This window comes from Mesoplodon mirus (genome assembly GCF_964341445.2).
Source record: "Mesoplodon mirus genome assembly, chromosome: 3".
NCBI classification, from domain to species: Eukaryota; Metazoa; Chordata; class Mammalia; order Artiodactyla; family Ziphiidae; genus Mesoplodon; species Mesoplodon mirus.
In genome coordinates, this window is record NC_138978.1 from 126,160,933 (window position 1) to 126,180,922 (window position 19,990).

General features: G+C 37.8%; 1 protein-coding gene across 1 annotated transcript in view; it reads right to left on the reverse strand.

Annotated features, from left to right (window-relative positions):
• Positions 1–1,963: 1,963 nt before the first annotated feature.
• RGS5 (regulator of G protein signaling 5) overlaps positions 1,964–19,990 on the reverse strand; it is a 48,552-nt gene continuing 30,525 nt past the window's right edge. Inside the window, exons 3-5 of the mRNA XM_082613466.1 lie at positions 15,733–15,794; positions 7,758–7,924; positions 1,964–3,575 (exon numbers count right to left, since the gene is read on the reverse strand). Of these exons, the coding sequence (XP_082469592.1) occupies positions 3,414–3,575; positions 7,758–7,924; positions 15,733–15,794 (391 nt within the window). The 3' untranslated portion in view covers positions 1,964–3,413. The remainder of the gene's footprint in view (positions 3,576–7,757; positions 7,925–15,732; positions 15,795–19,990) is intronic.

The following is a 19,990-nucleotide window of genomic DNA, read 5'->3' on the forward strand; positions in this document are numbered from 1 at the left end:
CTATTATTCTTTGGGAAATAATAACAAGTCCACCCTCTTGAAAGGGAGTGTATACAGAGAGCACATCAACCAAGCATAATCCATGGCTTTGTAGAGGATAAAAGTAAAAACAATTTCTTTAACAATTTCTTCTCTTTATGCACTAAAACCTGAAATCTGCTTAAAGCATAATTTATACCATAGAGAATTAGAGTACATAGGTGGTATGGGGAGTGGGGCACAAAATGTTTTCATAAATTTGATTCTATTGATTTGAAAGCAAAGTTACTGAAACACCTCAGTTCTGCATTTCAGAAGGTGTCTATCTGAGAGAAAGAAAATGTGTATGTGTGTGCATGTGTGCGTGTGTGTGTGTAAGGAGTTGTTCACATGAACAAGCATTGCTTTAGCAGATGAACATGGAACACAGCCTCCTAATTTACTCTGAGAGTTGATAGTCTGTCTCTTTCTTCTGGTCAAGTTTAGATCCTAATCAGACACCAACCACAAACTATATCAAACCCAGGCAGAAAAACAGGTTATGGTGGTTACCTGACCTACCTACCTAATCTTAGGTTTCTCTCAAAGATGAGAAGCATATACTCCTATTCCCATTGACCACCTCTCTACATCCCAGATTCACTTATGACTGTTACATTTTCACAAGGGAGGAAAATGCCAGCACCACAGGGCTCACTCCTGCATTGAGTTTCATACTTTCCCAGGCAATTTACTCAAGGGAGAGTGGGGAGGAAGTGGAGGAGGCAAAGGCAGTGATAAGCAGATGTTACACATTTTTTTTCCTGGAAAGATCATCCCAGTTTTACTAATTTCCCAAAATTTAAAAGAATGTTTATTTTGTTTGTGTTACTATGGCAACTTCTAGTAGCTCAGTCTTTTTTTCTAAGTTTTAAAACACCGAAGATTTCAAAGAATTTTCTAGGGCAATTTTTATACATTTGCTTTTTCATTTTGGGCTGTGATATTTGTATTCCTTTTAATTTTATTATTTAGAAGTGTGTGTGTGTGTGTGTACTGCTTTAAATTTAAAATCATATTTACATATATATTACATGTCACCGGTTGACTGCAAGGCATTCATGCTTCTTGTAGCCTTTACAGCATTGCCCTCCTGGTGCTTTTCCTCCCCTCTGCCTCCTGGGTTCAGCTTATGAAAAGGTGAAGGTCCTTCTTATCCTCCACTGACAAGTCTACCCACTTACATAGGATGTGCAGTCAATTTGTGAATACAGTCAGTCCGTGTCTTTGTCACATCAACCATCTTGGTGAACTCTGTAATCTCTAGTTAATTCTCTGGGTATTTTCAAGCATTTTGTTGTTTCAAATAATATGAATAAAATATTTGAAATATTAATGACATCAAAATTTTTCTTAAAAATGTTTTGGCATTCAAGAAAAAAAAACTCACCTAGATTCTTCAGTTCTTAAATTTTCTAGCTGCATTAGCAAGTAAAGGATTGGTGATTTTATACTGATTTGGAGCAGCATAGACAGTTGCTGAGGATGGTTGTGCTAGGAATTCTTGTTGTGAGTTGCTTGTCACTCCTACACGAATAGACATGGTGAGAACTTCTTTTTCATGCTCACAATGTTGGTCTGGCCTAGCTGTCGTCTGCTTGATGACGGAGTTTCTTTGAAGTGAGCAATACTGACAAATATGAATGAAATCATACCAGACTAGCAAGAGTTGGCAGTAGACCCAGTCACTCCGACCCATTTTCAGAGTTTGAAATGGCAAGTATTCAGGAAGGACACATTAGCCTTTGAAATACAAAAAAAAAAAAAAAAGGAAAACCCAACAAATACAGTCAGTGTTTACTCAAAGAATACAGTCATATAGTTGCTTCACTTTCAATATTCTTAGGAATTAAGTGAATAAATGGGCTACAAACATGTGAAACTAGGAGTGTGTGAAAGAAAAAAAGAAACAAAGGGAGTAAATACAAGACTAAACAATGTAGTCTTCTACTTAAACATTTCAGATTTTTATTAATCCTTTAAAAATTACTTGTTTAGTTAACCCAGTGTCCTCACCTTGGTTATACTCATACATGGTTTGACTCTCTTTATTACTAGATTATGTAAATCATTGTTTAATCAAATCTACTAAAGATAAGAAAAAAAATTCTAGCAAGACTTATAATAATGAAATACAGAATTAAAAGTTTAAACCTACTAAAAATACCATGGCTTATCAATTGGCTGTGTGTAAGGCATGTTAGGGGTATAAATGTGCATTTTGACTATAAATACAATTCATTAATGCAGGGAGCAAAATAAGGAGGGAAGTGAGGGGTTGTTAAAAGATCAGATTATTTTGCAAAATGCAGGATACTTTAAAATTTTGTCTCACTTAGAACGTCTCTGTACTTAGTCAAATTAAGTTTTCCAAAGATAATTTGGTGTTTTAAAGATAATCATCATTTACTAAACAAACTGATGGCATCATAGGACAACTAACCATTTTAGGCTTGGCAAGATTTTCCCATCTTAGTGTACAGCCCTCGTGATATTGAGGTGGGAGACCACTGCAATGAGTAACACCTGTTTTATATGATTGGAATCAGAAATTTTGGAATTTTATACTCACACGAATTTTAAATAATTTGAAAATTGAAACTTTGTGCCTATATACTAGAGGCATAGATACATGTATAAAGTAGTCCCTTGTCAATCTCAGGTCATTGATTTAATACAGAATTTGGTAACTTTATGCACGGGAAAGTATGAGGGAAATATAGGGAAAGAAGATATATGGATGGTGTTCAGATCGATTTTATATAAACACAGCATATTTATGTATCTATATCTCTTGTTTATAATCTCTAGCTAACACAAAGATGCTCTCAGAAGAAGATCAATATTTTTTAACAATGTATTTGCTTAAAAAATCCAATAGTGGCTCTGCCTCATAAAATTCTTAGCAACTTTTACTAACCAAATTCAGAAATAATGAGAGGGGTGACCCCCTCATGGATCAGAATTTTTTTAAAAATGAGATCAATTAGTCCCAGTTAAAACTGGTCTTTCCACATCCACATTCTTTTTCATACCAATTTAGGTGGAGATCCATTATCTAAACCAAATGGACCTACATTCAATGATATCATAGTCTTATCTTATATTTCCTTTGATATTTTTTCTGTCATTCTGATTGAGTTTCACAACAACATACAAGAGTAGAGCTTAATTAAGAATGGGGGAAGGAAGAGGAAATTGGAAAAGGAAGGCATTTGGGCAATAGATAAACATCCAAAACAATGTGGGCAAAGGAGGAAGCAACACTCCCTGGGGTTTTCCATTTGAGAGTCTCTGAGCAAGCTGCTATAGGAAAATATGTGGGTTGCTGGAAAGTGCAGGGTTATTGTGGAGGAAATAACTGTCGGGATGATTCTCACAGACCAACTACATTCCTACTTGATGAACTCTTGATAAAACCCAGAGCGCACAAAGCGAGGCAGTGAATCCTTTTCCATCAGGGCATGGATTCTTTTCTGGGCCACATCAAAGCTGCTTGGGGAAGGTTCTGCCAGGTTCTTCACTGTGATGTCCTTTGTGAAATGATCAATATTCACCTGTGAGACAGGAAACAGGGTCACTGAGTCAACCAGGTTGTGGGATTTGAGGAGGGGTTGGGAGAGAAGTGGAATTTCTCACCAGTATAACACATGAGGGGAAGAGAGTCATAGAAAGTGAGAAATATCATTTCTATTTTATATGCAGTGGGGTAAGGCAACTTCAACAAATGCTTCAACAAATGCATGACTCAGATTAAGATCAACCAGTGTTAGACACCCACTGTTAGAAATAAGCAGCCAACACATGCAGACCTCACATAATCCTCACAATAACCCTAAAAATGAGTCTTTCCTTTTGTAGGAGAAAGATAGATACATAGATAGATAGATAGATTGACAGATAGAGACTTCTTCAAGATCACAGAACTAATAAATGTATTTGAATGCAGAGACTCTGAATTTGAATCCAAGTATCCTGATGCCTAATCCCACAATCCTCCTACCACAGTGTTTGGTTTCACACCTAGTGGGGAGAATGAAGAGAGAGAAAGAACTTCTGACCAGGGATCCAAGACCTTTTGCATGGTTCTTGAAGAATAAAGAAATTTGGTCTTTTCCTGAAACTAAGTGGGAAACAATGGTTCTAGTACAACAATGATAACAATAGCAGCTAATACTTACTGAGTGCGGAGAACTTAACTTTTACAGGCACTGTGCTATGAACTCATTGAATCTTACAACTCTAGGTGGCAATACTGACACCTACATTTTACACCTGAGGAACAGAAATGTTAAGTGACTTGCCCAAGATCATAAGTGGTAGAGAGAAGACTCAAAAGCCCAGCAATGTTGCTTTTACCCAGTAGACTGCAGTGTTGGAAGGCATTATGGCGTATTTGTCCTGAATGCAGGGCTACTACATCGAGCTACTCCCAGGGATACCATTCATGTTAGGGTCCGTGTAAATGGTCCCCTGGAGTTGTACAGTGTACAGCCTGCCTGGGCTTGTCTGAGTATGATTTGAGAGAAATCACTGTACATCACGTATGTTTAATGACTCTTAAGGTGTCTGCATGTAAAAGAGAAAGAAACAAGTCAACTAATAATTCTGAATTGGAACATGAGAAAATGTTTTAGGTCTCTCCTGGGCTGCTAGAAGTTCTTGTTACTGAGAAAAGCTATTTGGGCTCAGAGAATTATGAAGCAGCTTTAGGTCAGAGTCAGGGACAAAACATGATTGGGGAGTACCAGGCCAGAACACACGGGAGTGACTGTGACTGAAGGTCCAGGATGAAGTGAGTTGAGGCTATGACATGTTTCCCACAGGTGAGAGGGGCCTGTGTGCTTTATGCAGGAATGGCGGAAGACTATACAGGCAGCACTGGAAACAGCCTCAGAGGTGAGGTAGTCTGACTCCTGCCTTCACAGGTGAAGACTCGGAGACCCAGAGAGGTCGTTACAGGCCCACAAACAGCTAGAGAGGGACAGAGGTGAGGTTATCATGTATATTTCTCTATTCTCAGTCTGTTATTCTTCCTGCCACACGAAAGCGATGTTTCTTCCTTCTTTTAAATATATACTGAGCTAGGTGGGCAGTCTTACTCAAATAGTTGCATTTCTAAAAATTATAAAATTATCTCCTAATCCTATTTTTTAAAGAAGTGATGTATTTAAAACTTTCTAACACATTGTATGCACCAGCAAAAACAGCTATTTATCTTATTATTTTTATGTGCATGGGCTCCTCTAATGAATCATTTTGATATATACTCATCTGTTTACTAGAAAGCCAAGAAAATATTTTTCATTAATTTAAAATATGGACAGTTGAAAATTTGCAATATATGAGTTTTCTACTTATTGAACTGCGCAGGGTCACTTCTCTTTTTTTAATCTTAGTTCCAATTTTTTTTACAACTGTATCTCTCCTTCAGTTCCTTATCTTAAAGAACTGAGGTGAGGGCTTCCCTGGTGGCACAGTGATTGAGAGTCCGCCTGCCGATTCAGGGGATGTGGTTTCGTGCCCCGGTCCGGGAGGATCCCACATGCCGCGGAGTGGCTGGGCCTGTGAGTCATGGCCGCTGAGCCTGCGCGTCCAGAGCCTGTGCTCCACAACGGGAGAGGCCACGACAGTGAGAGGCCCGCGTACCGCAAAAAAAAAAAAAAAAAAAAAAAAGAACTGAGGTGAATATTCAGAGAAAGAAAATTTAGATTACTATTTCCCTGGGTAAATTTGTTTTATAGGTCAATCTGCTGGTCATCAAAATGAAATAGTAAATTTGGGGGTCAAAATACAAGAGTTGGAGAATTTTAAAAATAACAGCTACAATTTATTAAACATCCTCTAGGTACACATACATATATGTCAGATGATTACAGTTAAGGGAACTGAGAATTAGAGAGCTTTAGTGAGAAACTTGCCCAAAGTTACACATTGAGAAAGATCTGGGTTGGGACATCTGCACCCATTCATTTCACAAATATTCACTGAATGTTTATTATGTGTCAGGAGTGAGATTCTCATTCTCTCTGATGCCCAGCTCAGAGGCTGGAGGCCAAGGCTATTTTAATTTGAGCTCACTGGTCCTCATAATGAGGGCCACCATTTGTGTGTTCTAGTAACTCAGCCAGGATTTTGTTTATTTTGAAACTTCATTTTTAATGTCTCATATTTTCATGATAACCACCAATGTTCTAGTAAGGAACCTCGAGAACAATGTTTTCCTGGAGCTCACAGCAATAGTCCAGATGGGTCTCCACAATGTGCAGATATTGCAACAAATCCTAGACTTCTGTAAAGAGGAATGATGTTGGTAAGAAGACAGGCTGGAAATGGGAGATCAGTTGAAGTCAGGAAATGGGTGTCAAATTTAATACTAATCTACTTGGTAACATCACAAATAGAGATTCCACGTGGATAGAAGAATAATGTCCCAGCACAAAAGGCATCAGAAGTAGGGGAAGGTAACATATATGTATAGGGTGGGAGCCTGAGGAGTAGAAGAGGAGATCTGGATAAGATTCCACAGCAAGACTAAGCCCAGTTCCATCTTAGGACTCTCACTTTCTCCACCTTGACCCATGGTGCTCTATACTCTCATGCTCCTGACCTCCACCTCCTGTGTCATGGCGGGAGCTCATCTATTGGTATTAGGTATATAATTTGTCCATCCATTCAAACATATTTATCTTTCAGAAAGGATCAGTGATGAATAATGCATTACCAAAGGAATAAATATCAAATGGTGGGACCTCAAGAGTCTAGAGCACCTGTGAGAGAAAAAGGATACTGGGGATTTCCTCTCTCAAATAATCTTAAGTTAATTACTGCCTACCTAGAGGGTTTGCTCAGATCACCCCTGTGATTGGCCCCAAATCTTGATGAAATGTTTGATGTCCAGATTAGTTTATGGGGTACAATGTGAAGTTAGTGACCTGACCAAAACATGATGAACAGGTCTTGCTGAGGCCATCCTGAATTCCACAGAAAGCTTTTTCAATTCAGTTTCATAAACAGCAAAGGGCAGATAAACTAACCCAAATCCTCTTTGAAATCAACACACATCTTGTCTTTAGCAGTCAGTTAATGGTACATTGTCTTCTGACATCTCTAGCACTATTATCTTGTAATCATTTGATTTTTGTAAGTAGAAACCCTATTTCCCCCGACTAGAGTGTAAATGGAAAAGGCCTGGGGGAAACAATGGGATGGGGGAGAATAGAAGGGAAAAGAGAGAGTTTTCATAAAAAAAGAAAGGGAAGGGAGGAGATGGGGAAGAGGAAGAGAGAAGAAATTAAGTGGTAGAAACATTCAGTAAGCATTCATTAGTTCAAATGCTGAGATATATATTTTCACGTCCACTCTTTAATTTCATCCTCACAACAATCCTGCAAAAATAGTCTTCATTACCCTCATTTTCCCAAAGAAAGAAACTAAGTTCAGACAGACTCAATAATTTATCTAAGATCATACAACTAGTATCATTCTGACTTGCGATTACATACTACTGAAAAGAGACCCATGATTGCTTAGAAAGTGGTCTAAACAGAGTTCAAGTTCATACCTGCTCGACTGTATTGCTCTGCCTTTCCACTCAGTAGGCACTTACGAAAGGTGGCCCACTCTCAAATAGGAATAGCCTGTAGCTGCAAAGTGTACTGCAGTTGGAAATCCTTCCTGGGAAGTTGTTGAGCTGACCCCCACTGACCACACTCACCCACCTTCCCATCAGGACCAACCTCTTTAGGAGCCTCCGCTTGGATGAATTCTTCATAAATTTTCTTTGCTTTCTCAGCCATCTTGACAGGGGACTTGATCTTCTTGTAATCCTCACAGGCGATCCAGAACTCGAGGTTTTCCTCACTAAATTCAGACTTCAGGAAACTTTTGAAACTGGCAAGTCCGTCTAGCAAGGAAAATGGTTATTCGAGGAAATGTATTCACCCTATCTATCTATCATCTATCTATCTATCTATCTAACACTATATCCCATGTTGTAGCCTAGGTTTATTTACTATATATTCCTTCATTTATGCCATAACCTTACAAAAGTTAACTCATTTGCTCCTCATTACAAATCTATTTTACAAATGAAGTCAGAGAGATCAAGTAACTTGCCCTTAGTTAACCAGCTGGTAAGTGGCAGAGCTGGGATTCAAATCCAGACAGTCTATATTTAGGTGATAAAGGTTTACCTGTATACAACATCCAGGGACACTGTGAACACTAATGCCATTCTGGATACTTATCAATTACCAAAAATAAAAAAATACATTTAAAACTAGATTTGATAGTATAAGTAACATTAATGTTGATTCTCGTGTATGAACTACTTACAGTCTTTTTTTTTCTACAGATGATTTTTGAGCAAATATCATGTTCTGGGAATTATGGTAAGTAAAATAGACATAGTTTCAGCCCTAATGAAGTTTATAGATCCTGGGGGAGGTAGAAAAGAAAATGAAGAAACACACACAAATAAATGTACACAACAAAAGAAAACCATACGAAAGATAGTAAGAGTAACAAAAGGGGTCCTAACCTCATTTTAGGTTTAGGGAAAGCCTCCATGAGAAAGTGACATTCCATTTGAGACCTGAAGGAGGAGTGGGAAGGGGCCCAATGAAGTCACCACTTACAGAGTAGTTACCATGCCTATCAATTATACATCAGTCTATAAACCTATTAAATTCAGTATAATTATAACTACTGTGATTCTGTTTTCAGTGCACTGTTGCTCATGTAGAATATATTTCAGCTTATAATTTAAATATATATATACATCTATATATGAATATCTATCTATCTATCATCTATCTATCATCTATATATATACATATTAGAGATTCTTGGGCCTAATCCTTTTGTTTTCTTTTTCTTTCCTACCCCTCCAGCTCTAACCTCCAAAGTGGTAGATAAGTAGAAGGCAAGGTCAGGATTTAGGAAGGCACTGGTGAGGAACAAAGGAAAAATCACTCTATATCTTCAATATTTTCTTCCTTTTAAAGTCGTCTCTCTCTCTCTCTCTCTCTCTGTATATATATATATATATATATATATATATATATATGCTTTTTTTTAAACCCAAATTCTAACAAATGCATATGTACTGACAGAGACTCCATGTCCATTTACTATTCAGGGAAAGTAGATTTCTAAAGGAAGGAGAGAAAATTCTAGTTTTCCACAGACTGTTTCACAATTACAGGCATGCCTGGCATGTCATTTGCCTCTCAGGGCAGAAGGTTGGACTGACTATAACCAGTATATCAGGGTCCACCTTTCTAACTTGTTCCGCATCAGGACACACTTCTGCAATTCATTAGTTTTACTTGCAGACATATTCATGTACTGAATTCATTTCCTTTGACCTAATTTCTATCTATTTCCCTTCCCCTTGAGTATTTCTCCCTACTCCTTTTTATGGACTCTAAATTTTCATTCATTAGTCATTGTTTAATACATTGATTTCATACAATATGCACAAAATGCAATGATTAAGCCTGAAATATATGGTTGTCTTTTTTCAATTTTCCTTCTGTGCATTTTTATTGTCTTCATACCCCTCACAGTTCCCTGAAACTGTATTCAGTTCTAAAGAAACAGAATGGCTAAGCTATAATTAATTGGATTAGGGTCACCAGTGATTCTGAATCCAAACAAGACACTTTGCATTTTAATCCCCTCTCCCTGTACTTAACCTAAAAACATTTTTTATTGAACAACACCTAAAAATACATTGGGAAGTGATGGTAGGTATGATAAACAATTTTCTCTAGAAACCCAGCTAGAAGAATTACTTTGAGACCACTTCATAATGTTTACCTGGATAACATCACATGTATTTTTCCTCTCTCTCTGCCCGTATTTCCCACCATATTTCCGGCACTATTTGTTAACATTTAGTGGCGCGGGAGTCAATGGTACATGCTGAAAGAAGAAATACCCCCCAAATTCTCTCTCTGTCATTCTTAAAGTTTTCATTGTTTCTTAAACAAAAGGTGTCAGGTAGTCTTTGTTGAAATGAGAAAATTCCCAGGCACTTTCTAGCTACTGGGAAATGACAATAGGAATGAAGTCTTATGAGCACCCACACAATCAGGTCTAAGATTGTAGACAAAGCAATAACTTCACAGAATAAGTCTGGGCCAATTTATTCTCATTAGCCCCATGTCCCCACAACATGGTGATTCAGGCACTCTGAATCGCCCTCTCCACATCTTTGAAAAAGGTAGAGATAAAATTCTAGTCCTCAGAAACATTGTTATTTATGACCTGAGGATACATTCCAGGATTCCACAGCAACGTTAACATTTACCATACATTTACCAAGTCGTCCTATACAGAAAATGCACTTGGAAAATAACTTTCCAGTGTATTGAGTCCATTTCCTGGGTACTGGTTTCATCATTCTCTTGAATCCCATGATGTTATCTCAAGGCTTTTTGTCAATGTACGCACTCTCAATCAAGACTCATAAAGTGGATTTATTATTTATTTATTGGTCTGGGAGATGTTTAAAGCTATTTTTTCTCTCATCTGGATTTTGAGGATTCTCTAGAGGGTCCCTTCCTAGGACCCTCTAATGCCACTCCCCAGATGATTTCTCCTCCTTAACCTCTGGTTTTCTACTGGTCCATTCCTAAGAGACCCTGAGGAATTCCCATTACCCCTGAGGAAGTCCTCTTGGGTCAGAGTCAAATCTATTCTAGGCCAAAGTCTCTATTCTGTGAGGAACACATATGTCTTCTTTGCCTGACACTATTCCCCTGCCCACTCCACACCCCAGTAGAGATCTCAGTACACAGCCCTAAAAAATCCCTACATTATTCCTTGCTGAGCCTGCACAGAGCCTCAAAATACCATTCCACACACATCTTCGGGCATCCTTTTCCTAAGAAGTAGATGAAACCCACCTGATCTTCTGGTCTGGTGGCAACACTCTGGGTTGTGAGACCCACATTATAATTCCAGAGCTGGCCCTAATGAGTGATGTAACTTTTGACATCCCTGTAAAATAAAATAACAACCCTGCCAAAGAACAAAATGAAACCACCTATAAAACCTTTTTAAAAATAAAAAGAGTATAAGACAAATCCGAGTCCAACTGTCATAAAGGAAAAAAATAGTGAAAAGTAGATTAGCACAAATCTCTTCTCCTAGAGGAAAAATAGTGAAACGTTACAAATAGTTGGTAAATATCATTACATAGTTTATTTTCAAAGCATGGACTCTAGAGTTAAGATTGCCTGGAGGTTGATCCTTACACACCACACTACTACAGTAACTTGGGCAAGTAATCTAACCTCTCCAAGCCTCAGTTGTCACATCTGGTAAGTGGGGTACTAATGCAAACTACCTGACAGGGTTGTTATAAGGGTTAAATAATTCATGGAAAGCTCTTACATGATGTTGAACATAATGATAGCTCAATAAATGCTTACTTTCATCATTATTACTCATGCCCAATTTAAAAGTAATCTTTATCACCATTCAAAACTCAACTCAAATGTTGCCTCATATACAAGGTAGCCTTTACCCAGTACCTCCAACTTGCTGTTGAGGATTTTATCATCATAAGAGGAGAGATCACTTTCTCATTTTTTGTTCGGATTATTTGTTTCTATGGCTATCTTTCCCAGGAGGCTATTGATGATTTGAGTTCAAGGTTTGAATTTCATTTATCTTTGCCCTTTTTTTGAAAGCATCCCACCTCCTAGTCTAAATCTGTGGGTCTAACATTTAATAGAGGTTCAAACTGAATAAAATAAGACCCATTGAGACAAAAGTTTCCTCCCAAGTCTCAAAACTGAAGAATACAAACATTAAGGAAAAATAAAATGACTGATTTTGCTATTGCTGTAGTATTTTATTTCATGGGCAAGTTACCTAAGCTCTCTATGTCTCAGTTCCCTTTTCTGAAAAAATACGGATTGTTTTTGTACGTAAGTCCTAAAATTATTGAAATCGTTAGATAAGCTAATAAATGCAAAACGCATAGGACAGTGCCTGGCACATGGTGAATAATAAATATAAGCTATTGCTTTTATTATTGTAATTGTTGCTTTAAAGGGAATTGTGGCTACCAGTGAGTAAGATGATGATAAATATAAGCCAGAAAAGAGAAGGGATAAAATTGGAAACAAGGAAGAGAAGCAGAAAGAGAATGCAAAGACGAAAATAAAAAGAGGAGCCAGGAGCCAGGTTATTCCATTCCCCATGCAAGAGTCCAAATCTCAAGAGTGTCTCAAGGAAATGTTCTGACATTTTGGAACTCCTGGGGCAAAAAGATTCACATAAAAACGTTGCCACTACTTGGTTGTGTTTCATTCTTCGTCTGCTTCTAAAGACAGTCATGTGGAAGAGTTTAATGTCACTGTCTTATTTAAACTCCCACGTGCAATCTGTTTTTGTGTTTAAAAAGCGATACATCAGTTATGTGCCCCATGGACCTTCAGAAAGAAAACAGATGGTGCCATATATAAAACTGAAGACAAAAACGTAAGAAATTGATGTTCTTTCAGAACAGAGTCAAATACACTGGGCTATTAAAAATTATTTTTAATAGGTTATTAGGTAATGCCTATTAGGTTTTAATAGGTTTAATAGGTTATTATCTTGTAATAACCTATAACAGAATATAATCTGTAAAAAATGAATCATTCTGTACACAGTGCAGTATTGTAAATCAACTATATTTCAATTAAAAAAAGATTTTTAAAAACTGAGGAAAGAAAGAGGAATCTTGTGGAAGAGAAAAGATTGAGTAGCAGCTTAACCATCTTTTTTTAGAGGTTTGGTACCAATTGATTTCATTTCCACTCAAGAAAATTTAAGAAAAATGTGGGTTTAAGAAATGCTTGGGGAACTGAATCAATATTTTACATTAGCACAAGAGAATGCCAAATGTTCCTCATAAATCAGCAAATATGCTATTCTTGAGGTTAAATGATTTAATTTATCAAATCAAACATGCAAGAAGGGATTGTGAAGTTTTAAATACACATTTTTCAAATGTATCTTTCTTCATTACCTATTCTGCATCAATCACAGCTAATGTCAGAACTATCATAGTTCTGGCTATAGACCGTTAGTTTTTGCAGATTCAAATAAGGATATCTCATAAGAACTGAGTTGCCAACGTTGGCTTAAAATTTATTCACAATGCACGAAAGCTGGTGTTTGGGGAAATAGGTCAAAAATTGTTTCTTTAGGTTGATGGTGTTGGGGTAGAATTACTTGGGCATGCCTGTCATTCCACTAGTCCTCTTCTAGAAATAGCTGGACAGAGAGCAGCAGAGACAAAGTGGCAAGAGACAGACACAGCAAGAGGGAGAGTCATAGAAGCAGAGATAGAGGGAAAAATGGAAAGAGCGGAAGAGACAGAGACACAGAACAGAGAAACAGAGGCAGAGGGAGGGAGAAACTGTCTTATTCGCTCATGGCATCACCTCCCATAGAACATGGCACTCTTTTGTTTCTGTGAGATCTCTGTATCCATACCAGAAACCCTTTTTCATTCATGCTAGTTTGAATGGATAGATATCTTCTCAAGGAATGAATTTTGACTAGAACAGTTATCAAATGCTTTTCCATTTATTGCTTGGGGAAATAGCCCAAGTCTTAAAAGTGTTAATTACTTAAGAGGATAATGATGTGGAACTTAAGAACACACATATATACACAGACATATACTATATATATAACATATATAGTATATATAATTTTAAAATATATCTAATTAAATAAAACATTGTGAATTTTATATATATTTACACACACATGCATATACATATTTCCCCTCTAAGAAGCAGAAAATATTATTGTGAGACTCTCAGGCCTCAAGCTCACATCATGAAAATCATCTATTTGCAAGCTGAAAAACTTCAGTCCCTCAACAAATGCTAAGGTGTTAACACTAACTGCATCTGGCTTAACTTATTCCAATAGTTCTCTGTCTCCTGAAAGCCTGAAATATATGAACATGTGGCCCTAAGGATTAGTATGACTGAAAAGGATTTTATATGGCCACATAAATATATATCCTTCTCTTTAATGGTTTTAAAAACATGGAAATGGTTCTGCTAATTCTCAGGTTTGTTGACAGTAGCAATAAATACCTGTACCCAGGGTACGTAGAATTCATAATATATAATATGTCATGTGTCAGGTTGCTACTGGCCCTAAAACCACTGTGTAACACAATAAATAAGTCAATTGATAAACATAAATATTTTTCTCCTAGTTGTCTTCATGGAATTTCTGTGTCCTAGAAGGATAATGAAGTCATTCATTAACCCAGTTATTCAATAAGCATTCGTGGAACACTTTATATGTATCAGGACTGGGTACTCTGTTTAACACAAGAAATAAAAAGAAAATAAAAAGTGGATAATATTGAGAAAGTTCCAAATCAGAGGCTTTGGTGTTCTGCCTCCAAATATAAGATATTGATTCTGTCACAGGTAAGCAGAAGATTACCTCACTAAAAACAAGAAATAAAAAAAGTTTGTATACAATTCAACATATATTCTTTGCTATTTACCCTGTGTCTATTAATCTTGATGGTCCTGTGGGAAATATTTTTTAAATCCTTATTTTTGCAAAGCATTTAACAAAGTTTCATATTCCCTCTTGTGGTGAAAATGGAAAAATATAGGTTAGATATCTTACATTGAATCCTATTTTTAGAGCGAGCGATTCAACAAATATTTGTTTTCCTATTACTGTGCACTTCCTGTTGTGAAATTATCCAGAAGAAAAAGACTAAATCCTGGCTGTCAATGAGTTTATAATCTGTCATAGGAGGGAGACGGCTATGATCAGAGTACAATGTAGCAAGTAACAGTGGCATAAAAATGTGCAGACAAATTGCACTAGAACCTCAGAGGGAGGATAAATCATTCCGGACGGTCAAGGAAGACTAGGCATTTAGTATTTAGATTCACTTTTATAGGAGAGGAGAATTTCAACAGATAGAGATATGAATACAGAGTATTCCAGCCAAAGGGAATACATGTAGAAATCCTATATGGAAGGGAGAACAGTTCAATTTGACTGCAGACCAGCCATATCATCATTATTATGGAGAATCCTAAACATTGGAAATTTGAACTTGATACTTTAGGCTTGGGAATCAGTAAGGATTTTGTATTGGGGAGAGGCAAATGGTGCTCAGGTATATTGGTATTAGCTTGGAGAGGAGTTCTTGCTGGCACTTTTTTCATGTCTTGAATGGAGATATAAAAGGCCTGCTGCCAGAAGAGGAAACTGTGGTTAGGGGAGGTTAACAACCCATGGCAGGTTACAAAAACAATTAATAACAATTTCAACTGGGACATACACCCAATCCATTCCTCATAGTACAGTGATATATACCCTGCTACACCAAATCCACAGCAAGCCATTATGAGGCCAAGCTGGAAGAGGCAGTATCTCTATTTTACTGATGAAAATTTTAAGAACTACACAGATCAAGCCACTAGCTCTGCTCACACAAGTAAGCAGGACAGATGGGAATGCAACCTGCACTCAGGAGTCCTCAGGACAGCTTATTTTCACATTCTTCTGCCATGAGCTAGATAACTACACTCCCCTGGCATTCTTCCAAAATTGAAGAAACGTCAAAATTGGGGAAGAAGGACATGGGCAGCCTAAAGCTTTTTTTTTGCCTCTGTCCTTCCCCTGACCTTTATACAGATACTTCAGACTTACAGTTGCTCTGCAAGAGCTTGTCCAGGGAATCACGCCACTGCAGGGCCTTGTCCAATGAGGGTCTAAATCAAGGATTAAGAAAGAAAAAGGAGATAGTCATAAGAAGGGAGTTAATCACATACACCAACAATGACTTGGATTTGCTTTTCTTTGAAATGTTACAATTGATGACCCATTCTCAGAACAAGGGAGTTAGAGCTGTTTTATTCTGAACAAGTGGGTATGATGAGCTGGGTTTGCTTGCCTACATCTATCTTGCATATTTTCATCTCTTGTTGAACAATTGGGTTAGGCCTCTTCCTTTTCAGAAGCAGAGTCTATTTGTCATGAAGCCACGTCTTGATATTCTTGTGTATCCCACAACAGTGCCTCCAATTGTGGTCTTTTTTTCCAAAAGTAACTGAATAAAATCCAGTTGTCCAATTATAGGGCTTGAACTCATGTTCCCTGCTTCACTAGTGCTGCACTTTAAACACCAACTTAATCCGCAAAGGGCATCAGATTCCACATCCACAGCCCTTCGCCACCTTTTTGGGGTTGATGGAAGATGCAAGGTGTGAAGCTGCCTCGTGTTGGGAATGTGATCACAGGATGTCTACATTTTAAAAACTCTGGGTGCATTTTCCTGCCTAATTAGAACAGGATAATTTTTTTTTTTTGAGATTTATGCTTTCTGAGAAGAGATGTGGTTAGACACCATGAAAAGGAATGTTGTACACAAATGCTCAGGATGCTGAAGGTAATGGTCAACACATAATTCCCCCTTAGGCTGTTTTTATTTTAACGTTTATATATGCAGAAATCCTGCAGCTCTTTCATTTTAACTACCAATTTTTCTTTCACAGCCGAATTGTGTCAAGGTGGGCTGGTATTGTCTGGGAAAAATGGCTGACAGTGCTCTCTGCCCCCTCAGCCCCCGCTCTCACTCTTGTGTTACAATATGAGTTCTTCGTTGTCAAATCAAAGCAGACTAACAAGTCATTTGTTAGAACATTAAGGCCAATGAAGGTGTTTTTTCTAAATTGGAATTTCCTTAGCTCTTAACTTGTTGATCAACTGTTCAGACAACCCAGGAAAATTCCTGCTTCTGGCTTTTAAAAATTAATATCTTAGGGCTTTAATTCTTTAGGTTATCAGTGAGATTGATAAGACAGTTGCTGATTCTCCTTTTCATTTTGCTCTCGAGGCTCAGAGTCAGCCTCACTTTATCTATGTAAGGAGTGCAGGATGGCAGTAGATTTTTTGGCTAAAATGCTGTGACTAATTCCTTCCATTCTCTATTCCTCACTGTGGAGCATGTGCAGATTTTGAGTCTTAATTATACGACTTTCCACAAAGTTTTACGCTTTTACTATTTGAAGGTTAAAACATGCCAGTACTGAGAGTAACAAACCTGGTGGAATAATCTTAAGTGGTTTCATTTTCCATAGAAACATATGTATCATAGATCAAAAACTCAACACTAATTCCCTGGAAATTTATTTTTAATGAGTCAACTACCTTCTCTCCTCCCGTTTTCCTCTGGTTAGTGTAAAGGAACACAGGGAGGAGAAATGACATGAGGAAGGAATGACAAGCATGCCCATATATTTTGCTGCCTCATTTTATTTCTAACAAGAAAAGGAGCTATTTTCTAGAGGTCAATAACTCCTTTTGGCTCTTCTATATTACTTCACGCTGAGAATTTTTCCTATGTATATATTATTTTGTACCAACATTTTTAGCACAGTCTTACAAATCTTAATTTCTTCACTACAGTGTGTTCAATGTTGTACATATGACACCTGCCAAGTCTTTATTGTTGACAGAAACAACAAGACATTACATAATTGAACAAAAGAAACAGAGCAAGGGGAAGGCTGAATCGCCTTCTGATTTTGTAAATACCCCTTGTAAAATGAAATCACCTTTCTGCTCTCCATTTCCTCTGGCTAGTATGGAGGGGCACAGGAAGAAGAAATGGTAAGAGCAGGTGCACCGAACTTAAGCATGTTACCAGATCCAAGCTGTCCCAAATGGTCTTGTTAGAACCAGACTAATAGTCACAACCAGCAGTGCCTCACAGCCAAGATTAAATTCCTGAAAAGGATATGTGCAGAACCCGCTTGGGGGTACTATTAGTCCAAATTGTTTCAAGGACACAATTAAGCAGAACACATCCTCCACACCTCGAAGCCCAGTATTCTGATTCCCAGCCTAGGAAGTACCACAGGTTCATCCTGTCCTGATTCTCAGAATCTGCCATTAAGTCTGAATTATTTGAAATGAGATAGATGCAGATCTAAATGACCAATAAGTGTCCTGGTTTGCAAGGTCGTAGCTGACCACAGGGAGTGGGCATGGGGTTTCTGTGTGTGGGTGTGGAGGGAAAGAGGAACCCAGTTCCAATGAAAGGCAAAATAAACATTTATAGAGATGATTAACTGTTTTATAATGGCCAGTGTAAATGCCACTTAGTCCAGGAAGAGATGATCTCAGCTGGAAGTGTCCTCTCCCTCTTTACTGTACTCTTACCACATTTACATCTTGAATCTCCTACAAGGCAATGATGCACTTACTGCCTGGAGGTATAGCTTGTCAGCCATGGAGAACTTTTCCCATTCTACCCTGTCTGACAGTGTGTTCCCTGCAGCATTAATCTACCCAGCAATATGCATGTCAGATTAATGTGTAAATTAATAATGGTTCAGTTTGCTCAGAGTTAGTCTGGTTGATGAAAGCCACAAATAACCCAACCCTTAGAGTACAGAATTTTTAGCCCCATGAACCATGACTACAGCTATAAGCAATTCTGGCATTTACTAGCTCTAACCTTGGGAGACTATTTTAACCTCTCTAAGCACCGGTGGTTTTCTTTTTTGTTTTCTTCCTTTTTAAAAATATCTACATAGTCCCTGGCACATATTTAAACACTCCTGGTAATGTTTTCATGTGCTCTTGCCCTTGACAAGGAAAGTGAAATCCAAGTTATTTATTGGCACTTAAGTGCCTGTTCAGTTCTCCTTTCCTTCCTGCAATGTGTCTGCTCATGTCCAGTCTCAAGTTCATGGACATTTATTGAGCCCTCCCCACAGGGCCAACAGTGACTTGGGCACCATGGATGGGGATGCAGATAAATACACCTGCCACTTTTTGATGTCTATCCATGGGCCAAACATTGTGCATCCATCTTTAATCCACACAGTAAGGCTCACTCTGCAGTTTACCAGGCCGGAGTGTATGTAGGACAACAGTTTGTAATGGTTCTCCCCCGTGCACAGGGTAGGGACTGTTTATGTGTGGAGGTCATTCTAGAGTTATAAAGTGGCAAAACAACAGCAACAACCAAAGGTAGTTAAAATTAGTGACATCAGCAGAGAGTAAATGAACATCTAGAATATAAAATAAACTATAAAAATATCTACACCAGCTCTTGAGTATTTTGCAATTGATTATATTATGAGCCATGATAATAGTTACTGTAAGCTAAATTTACATTATCTTGTAACATCTTTATTTTTCATTATGAAGACCTATAGCAGAGCCTTAGGGGATGCTCACATATAGAGGGTGGGCAAAATTGGGAGCCCTTAGAGAGAGAGAAGGCAGCGGGATAATTCAAAATTAGAAGTTAAGCTGGAGAGTTTTAAAGTGGCCAACTGGTGAGCAGAGTCAAATTCTGTCCACGAGTCAGGAGTTAGCCCTTGGTGATGATGGTTTCAGTTAGGTAGGAAGGTTTAGACCCGACAAACGGAGTTAAAGAAGAAATTGAAAGCAGTGACTTTCCATTTCTAGAGTTTTCCAATGTAAGCAAGAGGAAGAGATATGAGTAGAAGGGGTGAGGGGCTGGGAGGGTGTTTTTCAGAGTGGAATATGGTACTTGTTTGTTCTAGTGGAAGAGGGTCCAGAGGGAAAAAGAGCAGTTAAGAATACTAAAATGGTAACAGAGGCTGGCCTTGGGTGGTAGGTATATAGGCAACTTTTTTCTATTTTTTAAAATGGTTCCATTTTTTTCCTAATGAGAAGAATAAAAATATATTTGAAAAAGAGAAAGTGATTTTTTAAAAAGGGATTGCTTTTTTTAAAAAGATGAGAGGAGTTAAAAATACCTTCCATCCGGAGAAGGTCTATTTTCTCCTCTGAGATTTATTTTCTTCTCCTTGAGAATAATGTGGGTAAAAAAATACAGAGAAACTTTAAAGTGAGGAGAAGCGAGATCAACTGAGCTCCTGCAGAACACAGTCTTCTCCTGCTTGCTAAAAGGCATGGAAATTTGCCA